Below are 22,513 nucleotides of genomic sequence, written 5' to 3'. Positions count from 1 at the left end.
TGAGGCCATGGTGCCTAGTCCAGGTCAGAAAGAAGTTGCTGCCCTCAATGTAGGAGTAAGTATCTTTGAGTTTTGTTCATGAGCGAGATGAAAGGGGAATAGGAGATTGACAGATAGATATGGAGGACTGGACAGATTGTACGATTGGACTGTCTCACCAGGTGGAGGGCCCTTGGCAGACCCAGGACACCCTGGAGAGATTATATCTCTCAGCTGGTCTAGGAACCTCTTGGTGTTCCAAGCTGGAGGAGGTGGCTGGGAGAGGGAGGTCGAGGCTTTTCTGCTTAGACTGCTGTCCCCAGAACCGAGTCATGGAAAAGTGGGAGATAATGGATGGATGGAAGCATGAATGTTCTTATTTCAGTTTATCCCAAAAAGTTAAATCTGTTCATCTGGACATAGTGAGAGTAACATTTCGTCACTCATCCAGGTGACTTCTTCAGTCTCAGCTGACTGCAGATTTTCCTAACCTTATAAACAGTACATTTGTATAATGACTGGAACTAGCAGCTGAATGAACAATGTTCAGTTTCAAGTAAATAACCTGTGTGGAAAATATAAAAAGTAGCAAGGAGAGATACAGTGGGGCAAAAAAGTATTTAGTCAGCCACCGATTGTGCAAGTTCCCCCACCTAAAATGATGACAGAGGTCAGTAATTTGCACCAGAGGTACACTTCAACTGTGAGAGACAGAATGTGAAAAAAAAATCCATGAATCCACATGGTAGGATTTGTAAAGAATTTATTCGTAAATTAGGGTGGAAAATAAGTATTTGGTCAATAACAAAAATACAACTCAATACTTTGTAACATAACCTTTGTTGGCAATAACAGAGGTCAAACGTTTACTATAGGTCTTTACCAGGTTTGCACACACAGTAGCTGGTATTTTGGCCCATTCCTCCATGCAGATCTTCTCGAGAGCAGTGATGTTTTGGGGCTGTCGCCGAGCAACACGGACTTTCAACTCCCGCCACAGATTTTCTATGGGGTTGAGGTCTGGAGACTGGCTAGGCCACTCCAGGACTTTCAAATGCTTCTTACGGAGCCACTCCTTTGTTGCCCGGGCGGTGTGTTTTGGATCATTGTCATGTTGGAAGACCCAGCCTCGTTTCATCTTCAAAGTTCTCACTGATGGAAGGAGGTTTTGGCTCAAAATCTCACGATACATGGCCCCATTCATTCTGTCCTTAACACGGATCAGTCGTCCTGTCCCCTTGGCAGAAAAACAGCCCCATAGCATGATGTTTCCACCCCCATGCTTCACAGTAGGTATGGTGTTCTTGGGATGCAACTCAGTATTCTTCTTCCTCCAAACACGACGAGTTGAATTTATACCAAAAAGTTCTACTTTGGTTTCATCTGACCACATGACATTCTCCCAATCCTCTGCTGTATCATCCATGTGCTCTCTGGCAAACTTCAGACGGGCCTGGACATGCACTGGCTTCAGCAGCGGAACACGTCTGGCACTGCGGGATTTGATTCCCTGCCGTTGTAGTGTGTTACTGATGGTGACCTTTGTTACTTTGGTCCCAGCTCTCTGCAGGTCATTCACCAGGTCCCCCCGTGTGGTTCTGGGATCTTTGCTCACCGTTCTCATGATCATTTTGACCCCACGGGATGAGATCTTGCGTGGAGCCCCAGATGGAGGGAGATTATCAGCGGTCTTGTATGTCTTCCATTTTCTGATGATTGCTCCCACAGTTGATTTTTTCACACCAAGCTGCTTGCCTATTGTAGATTCACTCTTCCCAGTCTGGTGCAGGTCTACAATACTTTTCCTGGTGTCCTTCGAAAGCTCTTTGGTCTTGGCCATGGCGGAGTTTGGAGTCTGACTGTTTGAGGCTGTGGACAGGTGTCTTTTATACAGATGATGAGTTCAAACAGGTGCCATTCATACAGGTAACGAGTGGGGGACAGAAAAGCTTCTTACAGAAGACGTTACAGGTCTGTGAGAGCCAGAGATTTTCCTTGTTTGAGGTGACCAAATACTTATTTTCCACCCTGATTTACGAATAAATTCTTTACAAATCCTACCATGTGGATTCATGGATTTTTTTTTCACATTCTGTCTCTCACAGTTGAAGTGTACCTCTGGTGCAAATTACTGACCTCTGTCATCATTTTAAGTGGGGGAACTTACACAATCAGTGGCTGACTAAATACTTTTTTGCCCCACTGTATATGTATTAAAGCATAAACTTTTCATGAAGACCTTAAGCCGGTTTGAGGTGATAAGCAAAAGGTTTTTAAAAAATATTTTTTGTACCTCTGTTCATCAGGCTGATCGAATTCTGCTCCAGAGAGATCTGTTTCGTGTTTCTCTCCTGATAAAAGTGGAAAAACTCCTGAAAACACAAACAAAACAAAAGTCTATTAGCACTCACTCATGATGCCTTGAAAGGGGCAAGCTGAGGATGGAACAGAGTCTGTGAGATCTGATTTCTTAAGGATGCACTGAGCTGGCGGCTGTGGGAGGGGCTAGTACTGCAATGATGCATGATGTGTTTGTGTTCCATATTTTGTATCTCAGGTCTTGGAGATGGAATAAAAGGACAACGTACCAGTTTGGGCAGCAGGATGTAGGAGAGAATGGACAAAAAAATAACCACACAGGCTGTGATGAAATACCCAAACGCTGCATCCTGAAGCTCCGAACCGCCTGTACCCGAAAAAGACAGAAAATCAACCTTTTATAATCTCTGTGTACTGACATTCAAGTTCCTGCAAAGTGTCATAAAACTGAATCCAATGAGTTATTGATCAGACTTGCTATGGCGCAGATCATGGCGAAGGCGGCAAAGGTCCCAGCGAGTCCCTGACCACTCATGATGGGAGTTGTGTATGAAGCTGGGAGCAATCCAGCCATCCCGAAAAGGCTCCCCTGTAGCACTGCCCCGAAGGCTGAACAAACAAACAAACAACCAGATTAACAGAATGGCCTGTGGCATGCCCAAAGGCTGAACAGACAGACAGACGAATGAACGAACGAACCAATCCAATCCAATTTTATTTATAAAGCACTTTAAAATATCCAGCACAGGACCAAAATGCTGTACAGAAAGAAAGTTAAAAACAATAGAACAACAGAAAACAGCAAAAATAAATAAATAAAACACATAATACATAAAAATTAAAACAGCCCTATGTTAAAAAACAAAACAAGATAAAACAGCATGGAATCAACTAAAATAAAAATAAAAAATAAAAACCAACATCTCACGTGGTGTCAAAGGTCAGGGTAAAGAGGAGGGTTTCAGGAGTGACTTAAAAACAGGCAGTGAAGAGGCCTGTCTAATCTCTAAAGGAAGCTCGTTCCACAGTTTGGGAGCTGCTACAACAAAAGAGCTTTAGAAGCAAATAAAAGAATTTTAAAATGAATCCTAAAAGAAATGGGCAGCCAGTGAAGTGAAGCTGAAATAGGGGAAATGTGCTCAAACTTTCGAGTGCCAGTTAAAAGACGAGCTGCGGCATTTTGCACCCTCTGTAGATGAGTAATATATGATGCACTGACCCCTATATAAAGTGCATTACAGTAATGCAGCCGAGTGCTAACAAAGGCGTGGATCACTGTCTCAAAGTGCTGCCGTGAAAGACTTGGCTTTATTTTTTTATACACATTAGGCGTCTCAGTGCGGCTACCAAAGACCATCACCTCAGTCTTTTTATCGTTGAATTTTAAAAAGTTAACAGACATCCAAGCCTTAATGTCATCGAGACACTGAAGTAATGGCTGTGTGAGGTAAGTGCCTTTTTTTCTTTAGAGGGACATAGATCTGACAGTCATCAGCATAAAAGTGGAATGCAATGCCGTGCTTTCTCAGTACAGAACCAAGAGGAAGCAGATCTAAAGAAAAGAGGAGGGGGCTAGAACTGAGCCCTGTGGGACACCACACAAAAGAGGGGCGGAGGACGACACATGGTCACAGTTCGCCCCACCAAGTAGGACCTGAACCACTCCAGTGCTGTGCCCCTAATGCCCACCCACTACTCCAAACGAGAGAGTAAAATGGCGTGATCCGCTGTATCAAACACAGCTGTCAAATCCAAAAGCACCAGAACAACACAGTCCCCAGCGCCATTAGCTAAAAATATGTCATTAAAAACTTTGAACAGGGCTGATTCAGTGGTATGAAAGGATTTAAAACCAGATTGGAAAACCTCTAAAACATTTTGCTTTCCCAGTTCATCAATGACCTCACGTTGGTATCGGCTCTAAGGTTTTTTTGTGTGTTTGAGTCCAGTTTAGCTATCGGCCTGTGGCCATTGTAACAGTAAATGCAGTGACCAAACCTGATTCTTATCCTTTGCCTCATAGTGACGACTGTATTGACCAAGTTGGTGCAGCAGAAAATGTGAGAAATTTCGATCTGTTGAAGGGATATTGGCAGGTGCCAATGCTTTCATCACGCCATCTGGTCTTTATTCATATACAGTCATCGGTTTTGGTTTACACAATGCTCCAGCCACATTTCAGCGACTCATGAGTTTGGTTGTTAATGCGCCGAAAGGCTGTGCTGTTTACCTAGATGACGTGGTGGTTGAGCGAGTAGTTGGAGGAAGCATTGGGAATTGGAGACCCTGCAGGCTTAAAACGACCAACAGTTTCCTTTAAAAAGGACAGAGTCACAGGCTCAAACCTGTCAAAGACAGCAGAGCAGGAAGCAGAGACTGAGAGGTCTTTTTTTTTTTGCTGCTTCCGGTGTGATGCCGCCTGTGTTTGGCTCTGCCGCGGCCGGGTGCAGTTTGTCGCGCTCCACTACTTTTATATTATTTTTTTCCACTCTGCTGTTCTCATTTAGTTTTAATGATGTATTGGCTGCCTTGGTGTATGATCATCTGTCTTTGCTATCCATCCAATCCTCTATGATGCCTTACGATGTCTCTTCATCCTCCTTCGGCATTTTCCACCCTCCTCCATCACCATTCGGCGGATCCTCTAGACCACAGAGAAGAAGAGGGAGAAGGGGAGGTATTCAGGTAAAGCTCAGGCTTTACTGGCAGCAGGGTTTGACATCAAAGCCCTCCTCAACAACAAGAAGAGGGCTTTCAGAGGGGGCAATAAAGAGGAGGTGAGGAAGGTCCAGGTGTTACTAAAGGACAAGATCAGAGAGGCTAAGGACAATTACAGGAGGAAGCTGGAGTGGAAACTCCAGCAGAACAGCATGAGAGAGGTGTGGAGGGGCATGAAGACCATCACTGGATTCAGGCCAACCAACAGCAGGGGAGCTGAGGGAGGTGAGAATAGAGCCGACGAGTTGAATCTGTTTTTCAATAGATTCGACACCACAGTGTCTGCTCCCACCCCCACAACCTCACCTGCAGTCAGCCTGGAATCCAGAGCCACACCACTGTGTCAGCCTCTCTTCACATGGCGCTGTTGCCTCCTGTGAGATTCCTGACACCCCTCCCCCACCCATCACCTTCACTCAATACCAGGTTGAGATGCAAATGAGGAGACTTCACTCAGGCAAGTCTGCTGGACCAGACGAGTGAGTCCCCTTGTCCTCAAGACCTGTGCCCCCCAGCTGTGTGGAGTCTTTCATAAACTGTTTATGCTGAGTCTGAGTCTGCAGAGGGTCCCAGTGATGTGGAAGACATCATGCCTCGTCCCTGTACCAAAGACGCCACGTCCCAGTGGCCCCCAGGATTACAGGCCTGTGGCACTGACCTCCCACATCATGAAGACCCTGGAAAGGCTCATCCTGGACCAGCTGCGACCCATAGTAAGACCACATCTGGATCCCCTTCAGTTCGCTTATCAGCCTCGTCTCAGAACTGAGGACGCCATCATCTACCTGCTCAATCGTGTCTACACCCATCTGGACCAGCCGGCGAGCACTGTGAGGGTCATGTTTTTTGACTTTTCTAGTGCTTTAAATACCATCAGGCCGACCCTCCTGGGTGATAAGTTAGCAGCGATGCAGGTGGATGCTTCTCTGGTGTCCTGGATTGTTGATTACTTGACAGGAAGACCACAATATGTACGTCTCCCACAGTGTGTGTCTGACAAGGTGATCAGCAACACAGGGGCACCACAGGGGACTGTCCTCTCCCCCTTCCTCTTCACCCTCTACACCACAGACTTCAGCCACTGCACAGAGACATGCCATCTTCAGAAGTTTTCTGATGACTCTGCGGTGGTTGGATGCATCAGCAGGGATGATGAGACAGAGTACCGGGCTGTGGTCGACTCCTTTGTCACGTGGTGTGAGCAGAATCATCTGCAGCTCAACGTGGCAAAGACCAAGGAACTGATCGTGGACTTCAGGAAGACCAGGAAACACTTGACCCCTGTTTCAATCCAGGGGGTCAGTGTTGACATTGTGGAGGACTATAAATACCTTGGAGTACACATTGACAATAAACTGGACTGGGCTAAAAACACCACAGCACTTTACAGGAAGGGCCAGAGTCGTCTCTATTTTTTGAGGCGACTGAGGTCCTTCAACATCTGCCAGAAAATGCTGAGGATTTTCTATGAGTCTGTGGTGGCCAGTGCGATCCTCTATGCTGTTGCATGCTGGGGGAGCAGGCTGAGGGTCGCAGATGCCAACAGACTTAATAAACTGATCCGTAAGGCCAGCAATGTTGTGGGGATGGAGCTGGACTCCCTCAAGGTGGTGTCGGAGAGGCGGATGCTGTCCAAGATAAAGACAATGTTGGATAACACCTCCCACCCACTCCATGACGTGCTGGTCAGTCACAGGAGCTCGTTCAGTGAGAGACTGAGATTACCCATAATGCACCACTGAACGACACAGGACATCATTCCTGCCTGTGGCTCCCTGTACAACGCATCCACCTAACACACTGTTTACTGCAACAGCTACACCCTTCTTGCACATGTTCTTTTTCAGCTATTTATTAATAAGTGACTTTTATGTATATATATGGTTGTATATATGGTGCTATTCTTAGTTAGTGTCTTGTCTGTCTCTGTTAATGCTTGTTTGTAATGGAGCACTGTAACGAAAAGTAATTTCCCCCAGGGATCAATAAAGTATTGATTCTGATTCTGATTGGCTGTTAAGCGACGCCGAGTGTGCCTTATCTCCTGTGCTCAGAAAAGCTCCATGGAGGGGGACTTGTTTTCCACGTCCCTGTTTGGATACGCCGGCTCTTTGAGACCGGCCTGCCTGAGGAGGGTTTATCCAGACTCTTCTGCCGGCTAGCTTTTTCTTCCCACGGTGAGCAGATTCTACGAGCGTGATGGTTCAAACCCTGAGTTTCTACATCCTTTAACTCGAGCCTCCGCAAATACGGAGGCTTCTACTTCACTGAATATGGCGGTTTTTAACGCTCAATCTCTGTCAAATAAATGATTCTTGTTGAATGATTTTATATCATCTAAAAAACTGGATTTTTTATTCCTGACTGAGACCGGGCAGCGGGATGTAGACCATTCGTCATTTGTTGAACTCTGCCCGGATGGCTGTACTTTTATTACCCAGCCTCGGGTTTCTGGTCGGGGTGGTGGTCTCGCTGTGGCTTTCCAGGAACGTTTCTCCTCCCGCTCCATGAAAATTGGACAATTTCTTTCATTTGAGCTGCAGCTGCTTAAAATTGGAAACAAGGATCCGTTTTACTGTGCTGTGTTGTATCGTCCACCTGGCTCAAATAGGTTATTTTTGTCGGAGCTCAGTGACTTCTTATCTTATCCTCGAATTTAAAGCTGTCTAGGTTGCTCGTAGTTGGGGACTTTAATACACACATTGATGATGACTCTGACCCTTTCACCAGAGATTTTATGAATGTTATGGACTCATTTTGCTCAGCATGTGTCCGGTCCTACGCACAGCAAAGGTCACACACTGGACCTTGTTTTTACTTTGGGTTTAAATATTGATTTTATTTGCTCTGAGGACATTTTTTATTTCTGATCACGATGTTATTGTTTTTAAACTGTCTCTTAATGAGCTTTTGTCCCCTGTTCAATGGAAGGTTAGCTCTCGTACCTTAGATTCCTCCACAGCGGAGAAATTTGCGGATGCTTTTAACCTACAGCTATCTCCTCATAATGATGTTGACTATTCAACCAATCTTTTGAATAATTATAGCCTTTTTATGTTAGATGAAATTTGTCCAGATAAAATGAGTAGAGTTTCTGCTTGCAAATTTCCTCCTTGGCTAAATGACAGTATTAGTTGTCTAAAACGTGAGGGAGGAAAACTCCCTCACCTAAATGTTCATTTCCTGTACCTAAAGGACCTTTTAAGTTCTTTTAATAATGCTATCAGAGATGCAAGGGCTGCCTATTTCTCACACTTGGTTGCAAAGAGCAGAGGTAATCCTTAGGTGCTATTTAACACCATTAGTGGCATTCTCCAAAAGTTGATTCTGTTCATCTGATGACATGATGTTTCATCATCATCCAGGTGACGTCTTCAGTCTCAGCTGACTGCAGGTTTCAATCTTATAAACAGGACATTTGCATAATGACTGAAACCAGCCCACTGAAGGAACGATGGGCTGGGAGGTCAGTTCCTTAATCTTAATTATGCAATTATCCCAGCCCATTGTTCCTTCAGGAAACGCTACGTCCAGATGAACAGAATCAACTTTTGGGGATTTACTTACCTGGATGATTGAGCATGCATCAAGACATTAGTGGCATTGTTACTCCTGCTCTTTCCGCAGCCCCTATTTCATCTAATGAGGACTGTGACAGTTTTCTTTCTTTTCTTCTTGCAAAGATTAATAACATAAGAATGAATTTTTCTCATTCAGCACCTGTTAATGCTATCTACCGCCTGACTACCGAGGACAGTGACATCATCAGCGAGAGACCGGTGACCAGCATCGCGGAGCATGACGTCCGAGCAGCACTGAGGAGAGTGAACACAAGGAAAGCGGCGGGGCCAGACGGCATCACCGGCCGTCTGCTGCGCTGCTGTGCTGACCAGCTAGCAGGTGTGTTCACTTACATCTTCAACGAGTCCCTGGCGAAGTCTGTGGTCCCCACATGCTTCAAAAGATCCATCATCATCCCTGTGCCCAAGAACAGCAAACCCTCATCCCTGAACGATTACCGGCCAGTTGCACTGACCTCGGTAGTAATGAAGGTGTTTGAGAGGCTGCTGAAGAACATCATCTCCTCCTCCATCCCAGACACCACAGATCCGCTGCAGTTCGCCTACAGATCCAACAGATCCACAGAGGATGCCATCGCCCACGTCCTACACACCACCCTCAGCCACGTGGACAAGAAACAGGGTAACTATGTGCGAATGCTGTTTGTTGATTACAGTTCAGCGTTTAACACAATAGTGCCCTGCAGACTGTTCACAAAGCTGAGGGATCTGGGACTTAACAGCCGTCTGTGTGCATGGGTGTTGGACTTCCTCACTGGCAGAACTCAGGTGGTGAGGGTGGGCAGGTGCTTCTCCAACAGCATCACCATCAACACAGGAGCACCTCAGGGATGTGTCCTCTCGCCACTGCTCTACTCCCTCTACACTTCAGACTGTGTGGCCACCCATGGCTCCAACACCATTGTGAAGTTTGCTGACGACACAGTGGTGTTGGGTGCCATCTCCAACAACGATGAGGCGGCCTACATGGATGAAGTGAAGAATCTGGCATCGTGGTGCCAGGACAACCACCTCCAGCTGAACGTCAGCAAGACCAAGGAGCTGGTGGTGGACTTCAGAAGGGGTCAGCACAGAGACTACAAGCCCATTATCATCAATGGAGCTCCAGTGGAGAGGGTGCAGTCCTTCAAGTATCTTGGTGTCCACATCTCCTCAGACCTGACATGGGCTGCCCAAATTCAGGTCCAGACCAAAAAGGCTAGGCAGCGCCTGTATCACCTACGACAACTGAGGAAGTTCAGGGTCTCTCCAAAGATCCTCAGGATTTTCTATACAGGCGCTGTGGAGAGCATCCTCACACAGAACATGACATCGTGGTTTGGGAGCAGCTGTGTGAAGGACCAAAAAGCTCTCCAGAGAGTGATCCGTACAGCAGAACGCTGCTGCAGGATTGCTCTCCCCCCGCTTCAGGACACCTACACCAGGAGATGCCGGACTAGAGCAGATACTGAAGGACCCGTCCCATCCTGGCAACAAACTGTTCCAACTTCTGCAATCTGGTAGAAGGTTCCGCATCTTCCGGGCAAGGACAGAGAGACTCAAGAGGAGCTTCTATCCCCAAGCCATCCGTGCCCTAAACACACACACCCGCCCTCTCACATCATCTATAATTGACTGAGACAGGACTCTTCCAGACACTAAACCAAGGCACAATGTACATTTCAATTCCTTTAATTTTAAATATGTTTATATTGTCTATCCTGTAAAATAGTCAGATATCTATTCATATTAATGTACAGAATTCACCTGCTTGCTGCTACTACTGCACATTCACCCAGTGTATATACTATATATATATATATATATATATATAGAACAAGATCCGGGCCATCAACACGTACGCCCTGCCCGTGATCAGGTACCCTGCTGGGGTAATAGGCTGGCCAAAGGAGGAGATAGAAGCCACTGACATAAAGACAAGAAAGCTCCTTACCATGCATGGAGGGTTTCACCCCAAATCCAGCACCCTGAGGCTGTACGCTAAGCGGAAGGAAGGGGGCCGGGGACTGGTGAGTGTCAGCACCACAGTCCAGGATGAGACAACGAACATCCAAGAATACATTAGGAAGATGGCCCCAACTGACCGAGTGCTCAGTGAATACCTCAGGCAGCAGAAACCCAAGAAAGAGGAGGGAGACGAGGAACCATCATGGAAGGACAGGCCCCTGCACGGTATGTACCACCGGCAGATAGAGGAGGTGGCTGATATCCAGAAATCCTACCAGTGGCTGGACAAAGCTGGACTGAAAGACAGCACAGAGGCACTAATCATGGCAGCACAAGAACAAGCTCTGAGCACAAGATCCATAGAGGCTGGGGTCTATCACACCAGGCAAGACCCCAGGTGCAGGCTGTGTAAAGATGCCCCAGAGACAATCCAGCACATAACAGCAGGGTGCAAGATGCTAGCAGGCAAGGCATACATGGAACGCCATAACCAAGTGGCCGGCATAGTGTACAGGAACATCTGTGCCGAGTATAACCTGGAAGTCCCAAGGTCAAAATGGGAGATGCCCCCAAGGGTGGTGGAGAATGACCGAGCTAAGATCCTGTGGGACTTCCAGATACAGACGGACAAAATGGTGGTGGCTAACCAACCGGACATAGTGGTGGTAGACAAACAGAAGAAGATGGCCGTAGTGATCGATGTAGCGGTTCCGAATGACAGCAATATCAGGAAGAAGGAACACGAGAAGCTGGAGAAATACCAAGGGCTCAGAGAAGAGCTCGAGAGGATGTGGAGGGTGAAGGTAACGGTGGTCCCCGTGGTAATCGGAGCACTAGGTGCGGTGACTCCCAAGCTAGGCGAGTGGCTCCAGCAGATCCCAGGAACAACATCGGAGATCTCTGTCCAGAAGAGCGCACTCCTGGGAACAGCTAAGATACTGCGCAGGACCCTCAAGCTCCCAGGCCTCTGGTAGAGGACCCGAGCTTGAAGGATAAACCGCCCGCAGGGGCGTGCTGGGTGTTTTTATATATATATATATATATATATATATATATATATATATATATATATATATATATATATATATATATATAATGTTCTTCCTCTACACCCCCCCCCCCCCAATTTCTTTGCACATGTCGAGGAGCGTGTCAGGTTACATTTCACTGTGTGTTATACTTATAACTATGCATGTGACAAATAATAAAGAACCTTGAAGACCTTGAACCTTATGTCTATCTCCACCTCATCACGCCCTGTCATTTAGGATACTTTCTCTCCTGTTTCACTACCTGAGCTGGTAAAACTAGTGAATTCAGCGAAAGCATCCTCTTGTCCACTTGACATTTTACCTGCATCATTATTCAAAAATGTCTTCCTGTCATGGAGCCGGGCCATGTGGGCCCGGTATTCTCAGTTTTTGTATGTTTTGTATTTCATCCCCTAGTCATGCCTTGGTTCCTAGGTTCTTCTGTTAAGATGTTCCTTATTTGGTTACCTCCTGTGTGCCCCTGTGTAACTGTGAGCCCTCGTGTTTTATTCCATGTCTTCCTCAGCCCGTTATGTCTGTGTTTTCCCCGTGCTCTCTCTCCTCCTGTTTGACTCTGCCTGTCTCCCGTCAGTGTTATGTTCACCCCGCCCTGTCTCGTTATGGTTATCTGTGTCAGCTGTGTTCCCCGTGTGTTCCCCGTGTGTTCCCACTTTCCTCGTTAACCCTCTGTGTATTTCTGTCTGCGTCTCCCTCTGTTCGGCGTCGCGTTCTCCCTCATGTTGTGTGGATCTTCCTGTGTCTACCTGCGAGTGTTAGTTTACTTTTCCCCAGTTTAGTTTTGTATTTCCTGTGTTCTGCCGTACCAGCATTAAAGCTGTGTTTCTCGAGTTCATCCCCGTGTCTGTGAGTTTTGCATTTGGGTCCTCCTCCTGCTTGCCACACAGCGATCCATGACACTTCCTGGTTATTGGTCCATCTGTGCTCACTCTAATCAAGTCTTCACTGGCGTCTAGTATAGTTCCGGTTTATTTTAAAAATGCTGCTATTCTCCCACTTTTTGAAAAAACTCAGCTAGACCCCTCTCTTTGGAGGAGCTACAGACCTATCTCTAAATTACCGTTAATTGCTAAGCTTTCAGAAAAGGTTGTGGCTAAGCATCTTATAGCAGCTCTGGACAAACATAACATTTGCGATAAGTTTCTGTCACGGTTCTGGGTCCGTCGGACCCAGTAGTTTGAGTTTTATTATGTTTTGGTTTTAGTTTGCATCAGGGATTGTTTTCTTGTTCTCTTGTAGTGTTGATTATGATGATGTTTATTATTTGAGTTTCATGTTTCTGTGGTGTTTAGGATTTGTTCTTCAGTTGTGTCTGCTTAGTATTTGTCTAGCTCCATGTGCCATTTTCTGTCTGTCTCTCTATGTCGAGTTTGTGTCTTAGTGTGATGGTTGCTTGTTCCTGTTTTATTGTGATGGTCTGCGTCTCATGTGAGTGTGTTCAGTTTTACCTTTGTCTCGTCTTGTTGATTATTCCCAGCTGTGTCCACCACCTGTGTGTAATTCCCCTGTGATTCTCTGTGTATTTAAGTCATGTCTGCCGTCATTGTAGTTGCTGGTCCGTCTGTGTATTCCACCCTGCTTCATCTGCGTTTCTACCATGTCTCACCCGTGTGTTCTCCCTGCTGTCCGCCGTTAGTCTCTTCTGGTCGTTCTCGTTAAGGTTTGTGCTCTGTAGTTTAGTTGATCCCAGTATAGTTTAGTTCTAGCTCCATTTGCCATTTGTATTTACTTTCATGTTCAATAAACCACCTTTACACCTTCACGACTGCCTGCATTTGGATCCTCCTTCATTTCCTCCACACGGCTCACCTCACTCGCCGTGACAGTTTCAGTCTGGCTTTTGTAGAGCTCACTCCATGGAAACAGCCCTTTTTCAAATTCAAATTCAAATTTTATTTGTCACGTATACAGTCATACACAGTACGATATGCAGTGAAATGCTTACACAACTGCTCGTGACCTAAAGAAAAAAAGGCTATGAACAAGATAAGAAATAAATATGAAAATTAAAAAGGGTAAATTTAACTAGGAAGGAATAAAATAAAATAAAATATAAAAGTTAAAGTTAAAAATGAAATAACTGTACAACACAAATTTGAATGAAGGGTAAATTTAACTGGGAAAGAATAAGATAAAATATATAAATTAAAGTTGAAAATAAAATAACTGTACAACAAAATACACAATCTCGCCCTGAACTGGAGATACATGCATTTATTTCCTCACGCTTGGACTATTGTAACTCTTTGTTTATGTGTCTAAGCAAAGGTTCTCTGGATCGTCTGCAGGTTGTGCAAAACGCTGCAGCGAGGCTGTTGACAAAATCCTCCAAGTATTCTCATGTGACACCGTTGCTATTTCAGCTATACTGGCTTCCTGTGGAATTTAGAGTACATTTTAAGATCCTGGTCTTGACATTTAGAGCCTTGCATGGACTGGCACCAGCCTACATCTCCGATCTGCTACAGCCCGATGTCCCCAGCAGGTCCCGGAGGTCATCTGATCAGGGCTTACTTGCTATAAAACAGACTAAGATGAGAACTAAGGGTGACAGAGCTTTTGCCTCTGTGGCCCCGAGACTGTGGACTCTCTCCCTCATACATTAAGAACTGTGGACTCAATAGTTGTTTTTAAAAAACAACTCAAAACTCACCTTTTTAAAACTGTTTTTGGTTAAATTTCTGCCTGTTTCATATTGTCTGTTTTACCTTTTATAATTTATTATCTTATGTGCAGCACTTTGTGATTCTGTGTAGAAAGGTGCTATATAAATAAAATGTTATTTCTTATTATTTATTTATGAGCACAAGGAGAGATCTGGGCCCTTGTGGACGAGACCTCAATAAAAAAGTGTAAAAAAATTTCACAGCCTTCGGGCGAGGGCTCGATACAGTCAGTATGTGGTGCACTAAGAACAGAGTTAATAGTTTTAAATAAAAAGTGTTTTCTTTTGGCATCTTTTACAGTTTTTTTTATATTGATGCCAACAGTTCTTTGGCATCTGGAACATCACTTGTAGTTTGTCCTTTTTCCACTCAGCTCGACAGCAGTCGCGTCTGACAGCTCGGATTTAGTTTTAGGTAGTCTGGTTTTTAAATGAGCCACAGTGACCAAAGCAGTCCGACAGGTGGAATAAAACCATGAGCTCAGTTCCTCAGTCTGGCTGCATAAAAAATCCGGGATCTTACAGACCTGGTTAAAAACTGATCTGTAAGATCCCAGAACGAATGAACGAACAGATTAACAGACTGCCCTGTAGTATGGCCCAAAGGCTGAACATACGGACAAACAAACAAAACAAAGAAAAAAAAGACTCACAGTTGATGATGACGATCTTCACCATGGTACTGAGGAAGAAGTGGAAGGGCTCTAGAGGAACTTTCACAAGGACAGCGGTGATGATGAAAACAAGCATGATGACAAAGAGACTGCCCATGACACGCAGACGCTGCGAGATTCTGACAGGAGAAGGAAAAGAGGAAGCTCAAGGACAGGCTTGGAGCTCAAGGTGAGCAGATGCTCTTTAAAGGGATATTGTGCGGTTTTGGCTCAGGCGATAGAGCGGGTCATTTACCAGTCGAATGACCCGATTAGTTATTTGGACCCTGGCTGCTGCAGTCTGCATGCTGAAGTGGCCATAACCCTGATGCATCCATCAGTGTGTGTGTGTGAATTTTAGAAGAGACAATAAAGTATAGAAAATACTGTTTACAGCTCGTATGAATGTGTGTGTAATTGAGTGACTGAGGTTTGTAGTAAAAATATAAGTACTAACACATTCACTAATACATTCGCTGATGTCAGCAGTGTGGCGCTTTACTCACAGTGAGAGCAGGAAGGAGTTGAGACACGTGCAGATGAGCAGTGGTAACATTGCACAGAGCGTCATGACGTTGTTGAATATGGCCTCGAGGACAGTGCGATCATCACTGGATACCTCTGTCTGATTGGCTGAAGAAATTACCACTGAGGTGTCCTTCAGACGGCTGGTGAAGTACTGACAGACAGGCAGACAGAGCATAAAGCTGCAGTGACACTAACTCCACAAATACCTTTAATGACTCAGTTTACCTGCAGCTGGTCATGAAATACCTGCAAAACACCTCTGATAAACACAGTTACTCACTTCATCACAGCTGTTGTTTGTCTACAAACAAACTACTGTTTCAAATATAATGCAATATCTTTCAAAATAAAAATTTATTTTGAGGACAAAATAGTATGTAAGTGAAAACAGGAAGCAATGTCACACCTTGGTAGCAGTCATGAAAAAGTTCCACGGCAGCAACGTTCCCAAACCAAGCATGAAGAAAATCAGCCATACTCCAAAATACCTGCAGAGATTTTTAAAATAAAATGTTATTCTGATGCTTTCACTGTGAAAGAGTCGCAGAATAATGAGAAGTGGTAAAGGATTAAAACCAGGTATAAATATTTAACTAAACTCATCAGATCTGTTTCTGTAAGGTTTTCTGCAGGTGGATCAGCTAAGTGTCAGCTAATACTCAGGTGTGTCTGTTTTAACCCTTATCTTACATCATTTATTTACAGTCTCTGTACAATGGTAGCGCAAAGGGCCTAGCATTGGATTTGGTTGTAGCTCAGGAGGTAGAGCAGGTCATCTACTAATTATAAGGTTGTTGGTTGCTAGCTGCTCCAGTCTGCAGTCTGTATGTGTCTTGGCCAAGACACTGATACACTCATTGGCATGTGCATGTTAGACAGAAAGCATGTAGGTCTAGAAAGAGGTGCTTGTATGAATGAGGTATGTTGTATAAAGTGCTTGAGTAAAACCGGTCCATTCACAAACAGCTGCTGTCTGAACAGACAGAAAAATCAGTCCTGCCTTCGTTGTGCTTGTCACGTTTCAAATCTCAAATCTTTTGGGCTACAGAGCGAAAATTCAAATGCTTCCTGAAACTTAGTTTGCTGCACTGTGATGGGTTTATAGTAAAGAACAGTGTGTGACTGCTGCACAGTGGCTTTGGGTTCATGGTCACAGTTAGCTTACATCAAGTGGAGCAGAGACTCGTTCACTGAACTCCACCTTCATACCAACACCTGAGAGGAACGCCCTCCAAAGAGTAACCTTTGTTTTCTTACTCAGCTAAATACATATTCACTCTTACTTCAGTAAAGAATCAGAGTATCAGAGTAAAGTTGAATCAGTACTTCAGCTATTACTTGGAGTATTTTTCAACAGTAGTATGTGTACGTCTTAAGTAAGGGATGTCTGTTCTTTTGCCACCTCTGGTGGGAGCTTTTGGAGTCTGGCATAGAATAGAATAGAATAGAATAGCCTTCATTGTCATTGTACAGAGTACAACGAAATTGGAGTGCAAGTTTCAATAATAAATATAAATGTAAAATATAAAAAGTACAAAAAAACAATCGTAAGTACTCAAACAATAGAATGAACAATATATACAGGATAGCAGCATAATATAATGACAGTATGGTATAGCTAAGCAGGTTCAATTGTTTTTGTGCTTATTTACTACGGTGATAGCTCTGGGAAAGAAGCTATCCCTGAATCTGTTTGTCCTGGTTTTATGTGACCTGTACCGTCGGCCTGACGGTAATAGTTCAAACAGTTGGTTGCTGGGGTGAGAGTGGTCCTTGATGATATTGCCAGCTCTGCTGAGGTACCGAGAGTTTGCAGTGACCTCCAGGCTGGGCAGAGAGCAGCCAGTGATCTTCTGGGCTGTGTTGATGACCCTCTGCAGTACTTTCCTGTCCACAGCTGAGCACCCTGCATACCATGTTGTTATGCCGTACGTTAGGATGCTCTCTATGGTGGCTCTGTAAAATGTCACCAGCAGCCTCTCCTCCAGGTTGTTCCTCCTGAGCACTCTCAGAAAGTGGAGACGCTGCTGGGCCTTTTTAACCACCGCTGTAGTATTTGCAGTCCAGGAGAGGTCATCAGATATCTGCACGCCCAGAAACCTCATGGAGTGTACCCTCTCCACACAGCTCCCGTGAATGTAAAGTGGGGCCGGGTCTGCTCTGCCCTTCCTGAAGTCCAAGATAAGTTCTTTAGTTTTCGTGGTGTTCAGCTGGAGGTTGTTAACTGAACACCACTCAGTCAGTCTGTTGACCTCATCTCTGTAGTCCGACTCATCCCCCCTTGAGATGAGTCCAACCACTGTGGTGTCATCCGCGAACTTTATGATGGTGTTTGAGAGATGGGTAGGGGAGCAGTCGGATGTGTAGAGCGTAAACAGGAGGGGACTCAAAACACATCCTTGTGGAGACCCGGTGCTGAGTGTGATGGTGCTGGACCGGTGGGGGCCGAGTCTGACAGACTGTGGTCTATTTGTCAGGAAGTCCTTGATCCAGAGGCAGATGGGGTGGAGAGTCCCAGGTGAGACAGTTTCTGGACCAGGATCTCTGGGATGATATGATTGAATGCTGAGCTGAAGTCCAGAAAGAGCATTCTCACATAGCTTCCTCGGTGCTCCAGGTGACTCAGCGCAGTGTGGAGCGCTATGGTGATAGCGTCCTCGGTGGATCGATTTGTCCTGTAGGCAAATTGGTGGGGGTCCAGAGTGGGAGGCAGACCGGCCCTGATGTGCTGACAGACCAGTCTCTCAAAGCACTTCATCACTACAGACGTAAGTGCAACAGGCCTGTAGTCATTTGGGCTGACCACAGCTGTCTTCTTGGCGATGGGGATGATGGTGGAGGTTTTGAGGCAGGGCGGGATGGTGTTTGATGACAAGGAAAGGTTGAAGATTTTAGTGAAGACTCCGGTCAGTTCGTCAGCACATGCTCTGAGAACCTTTCCATGTGTTCCATCAGGACCTGCCGCCTTCCTGGGATTCACTGACCTTAGAACACAAGAGAGCTAAGAGCCGCTGCACCCGTGCGCGCCGCCATCTTGAAGATTCATTGCCAGTATGCCAGTATGAGCGATTTTGCCCATTTTAGTCTATCTTGTCTGTCCTTGTCTTTAGGGGATGCTGGCCTTGACCGAGTTTCTTTGGCCTTTCCTGGTGTTTTCTGCTAGCACAACCACTCCCTGCAGGAAGGTACTCTTTGAAGTTGCCAAAGCTTCGATGGGTGCCCTTTCTGTTTTCTGTACAGCTGACAGTGAGGATATCCTAACACGTGAGGACCTTTTCACGTGTTAGGATATCTGCTAAATCCTCACCCATGCTGGTGAACCCCTCCCACTCTCTGCATGATGCAGTGTCAGGATGTTCCTTGATCCCAGCTGCCATCTTTACAATGCAGTCTTTTATAGTAATACATTCACACATGTTCCAAACATCCGTCTGTGTGCAACATCCATATTCATATACACTGCTAAATATGTTACTTGTGTGCGCGCGTGTGTGTAGGGTGTGTTATTGATAATCAGTTTATCTCTGTGCTGCAGTCACTGCTTATCGTCACCCTGCAGCCACTTTTCACTCAGTTCACAAACGTCAACAAACCACTTGAAACTTTATGAAAATGTTTAAAGATCAGAAACTAAAAACTAACCCGAACTGACCTGAACTAACAGCAGCTTTATCACATTAAAATCCGTCCCTGTTGATTTATTTGATTACAAGTTTTGGTTTTCTGATACAACAAAACTTTAACATCTGATCATCTGTCACATTTGTTATATTGATTATATATAATAACTCGTCATCAGCAGTGATGTCTACTTCTAAGAACTTCTGAACATAGTCACTGCTGATTGTTTTGTCTTTTTTATGCATGAATGTGAAAATATTCTCACTTCTTTGTTTTACTCACTTGTCTTTCGGTGAGTTGGCAGCCATTTTTCTCTTAGGAATCAGTCAAGTGAACAAATAAACTCATCAGCTGATGGAGCGATGACTTGAAGGTCTAAGGTGCACCCCGTCGGACGGTCTGGAGGAGGAGCAGGAGGTGGAGCTGTGTGTGACACAGATAAGAGTTCCAGAGTTAGGGTTAAAGAGTATCTGTTAGCTTTACTAAATAGTTTGTTTGAAACATCCCTTTAAATTCCTGAAGCTGTGATGTTGCTGACCCAGAGCCTTTCAAAAGAAAAGAAATTAATCCAAGACTTTCAAACACAGTTTGGTACAAACTGAGAGAATCATCGTGATGCAAAGCAGCAAACTGAATACTGATTGGTTGAAACACTATCAGGAGTCTGAAAACAGATGCACTGTGAACATGTCTTGCTCACGTTCGTGTTATTTCTCACAGCTCGTTTGGTGTCTTTGAATATGTTGAGTCATTAGGGCATTGTTGTTCCTGCTTTGGTTTCGTTGCCTTGTGTTTCGGTGTTTTACTCTTTATTGTTTCTTTATTTGACCTTTGGTGGTATTTCTGTCATCTTCTATGTGTGTATTATCTTTCGGTCACTTCCTATTTTACTTTGAAAGTTAGTCTTTTTTGTGTCCTGTGTTAGTTTTGCTCCCATCTTTTATCGCTCTGATTCTTCTCACCTATTCTCAAACCACCTTCTGCGTCTTACAGCTTTGGTTGGATTTGTGTATTTTTTTTGGTGTAATATCCAGCCCTTGCTGATTGTGACCTACACTCGTTTTCACACCTTGGCTCGTGTGATTAGGTAGAGGATCAATAGGGGGTCCACGACCCTCTTATGGGGACACTCCCATAACACTTAAATACCTGGGACTCTCCACCAGTTGCTCTTAGAACTGAAGAAGCTTCTCGGATGTGAAACGTCTTCAAGGAAATGTAAAGATAAGATAAGATAAGATAAGATAGCCTTTATTAGTCCCACACGTGGGAAATTTGTTTTGCCACAGCAGGAAGTGGACAGTGCAAAAGTTATGAGGCAAAAATTAGAATACAATAAGAATAAATACAGTACACAACTGTACAGAATAGAATAAAATAAAATACTATATACAGTAGAATAAAATAAAATAAATATACAATAAGATAAAAATAGAATACAAATACAAATACTATATACAACTGAGTAAAAATACAACGATGACAGAAAGGATTATTGCACTTAGTGTTATTGCACATGTATGGATGTGTGTGCTTGATCAGTTAAAGTCTTTATTATGGAGTCTGACAGCAGTGGGGAGGAAAGACCTGCGAAATCTCTCCGTCCCACACCGTGGGTGCCGCAGTCTCCCACTGAAGGAGCTGCTCAGTGCTGTCACAGTCTGCTGCATGGGGTGGGAGATGTTGTCCATCAGGGATGACAGCTTAGCCGCCGTTCTCCTGTCACTCACCACCTCCACTGGGTCCAGAGGGCATCCTAGAACAGAGCTGGCCCTTCGGATCACCCTGTTCAGTCTCTTCCTGTCCCCAGCAGAGATGCTGCCGCCCCAGCAGACCACGCCATAAAAGATAGCAGTCTGGATGCTTTTCTTTCCGAGCTCCTTAGACTACGACGTACGATGTTGTGGATGAGTTTGGTTCTTGGTGTGATCAGTTATTCTTAAAGATCAACACCTTTGAAACTAAGGACATGGTTATTGACTTCAGGAAGCCATCCCCCATCCTGCACTGAGACTGCTGCCATTGAACTGGTGGATAGTTGTAAGAATTTGGGGGTTGTCCTTGATAAGGCTCTGTTCTTTGAGTCACATTTTGATTCCACAGTGAAAAAAAGTCCAACAAAGCTGTACTTTTTAAGGAGTGTTGAACATTTCATGTGAAATGATGACCCTTTTTTATAAAGTTTTGTTGAATCAGTTTTAATGTTTTGTATCATTGCTTGTAGGGCTGTTCGATATAACGATATATATCGGATGACGATATAAAAACGTCTATCGTTTCATTTTACGCTATCGTTTGTTTTGTGGTGTCGCAAAATAGAGTGTTTACAACAATATTTTTTCATGTTCTGATGTCACTATAGTTATTATTCATTTCTTAAAGTTCTCTTTCTCTTATATTTAATATAACCACCACGGACGGACAAGCGCCTGTTTTTATGCGTTGTTGTTAGCAACAATGATGATAAGACCATCGCGTGTCCGCTTGTTTATGTTCCACATAAACCTTTCACAATAAAGCTCAAGATCCCATTGAGACTTTTCAAAATAAACTGAATGAGAAGCAAAAAAAGTAAAATAAACCGTAGACTCAAACGTTAGAACAGGCTAAATACTCAGAAAGAAAACGGCGCCGTTACAACTTATGTCTAAAAATGCATCGTTTCATGCATCGGTTAAAACACTCGACTCCAGCTACACGACGCCCAGCTGGAAACACTTCACGCAAGTTGAGCTGCCCGAGATTCACAGACTTTACAGAAAAAGTTACATTTGTGTGATTTATATCGTTATCGGGACGATAGACGTCTTATATCGGGATATGAGATTTTGGTCATATCGCACAGCCCTAATTGCTTGGTTACGGTAATTTGTCTTTAACCAATGAGACCAGACTTGCTAACCTGGTTAAAGTTGCTGGTCAGATTTCATGGAGGTCTCAGGTCCAGCTGATGGACTTTTATAACAGGTAGGTGCTGAGGAGGTCATGTTATGTTATTCTAAGGAGCTTGGAAAGAAAAGTGTCTGAGCTTCTTTAGCTTGAAGCTTGAAGACGTGGACATAGATGCTTCTTTCACTCCTCTCCACCATGTGAACATTGGCGTCCTCTCTGTGCGGTCACTGTCCACTTTTTTTTCTTCCTGATCCTGATAGTTAGGGCTGGATCAGGTGACCCTGAATCCTCCCTTGCTTATGCTACAATAAGTGTAGGCTGCTGGGGGATTCCCATGATGTATTGGCTGTTTCCTCTTCATTCACTATGTGTTAATAGACCTCTCTGCATTCAATAGTTAGTTATTATTAATCTTAGAAATATGGTATCTAAGCAGATTCTTACTCTGGATGGCATTACCTTGGCCTCCAGTAATGCTGTGAGGAACTTTGGAGTCATTTTTGACCAGGACATGTCCTTCAACGCACATATTAAACAAATATGTAAGACTGCGTTCTTCCA

At 44.6% G+C, this 22,513-nt stretch overlaps 1 protein-coding gene across 1 annotated transcript in view; it reads right to left on the bottom strand.

Annotated features, from left to right (window-relative positions):
* LOC308395367 (equilibrative nucleoside transporter 1-like) overlaps nucleotides 1-22,513 on the bottom strand; it is a 37,191-nt gene that overhangs the window by 13,149 nt on the left and 1,529 nt on the right. The window contains exons 2-8 of the mRNA XM_080880184.1: nucleotides 19,343-19,483; nucleotides 15,846-15,927; nucleotides 15,418-15,590; nucleotides 14,912-15,051; nucleotides 2,773-2,907; nucleotides 2,568-2,665; nucleotides 2,273-2,351 (exon numbers count right to left, since the gene is read on the bottom strand). Of these exons, the coding sequence (XP_080736310.1) occupies nucleotides 2,273-2,351; nucleotides 2,568-2,665; nucleotides 2,773-2,907; nucleotides 14,912-15,051; nucleotides 15,418-15,590; nucleotides 15,846-15,927; nucleotides 19,343-19,368 (733 nt within the window). The 5' untranslated portion in view covers nucleotides 19,369-19,483. The remainder of the gene's footprint in view (nucleotides 1-2,272; nucleotides 2,352-2,567; nucleotides 2,666-2,772; nucleotides 2,908-14,911; nucleotides 15,052-15,417; nucleotides 15,591-15,845; nucleotides 15,928-19,342; nucleotides 19,484-22,513) is intronic.

The sequence above is a fragment of the Rhamphochromis sp. 'chilingali' genome, assembly GCF_963969265.1.
Source record: "Rhamphochromis sp. 'chilingali' genome assembly, chromosome: 4".
Lineage (NCBI taxonomy): Eukaryota > Metazoa > Chordata > Actinopteri > Cichliformes > Cichlidae > Rhamphochromis > Rhamphochromis sp. 'chilingali'.
The sequence above is the reverse complement of the archived record's forward strand: the minus strand, read 5'-3'. Positions and strand labels throughout refer to the sequence as shown.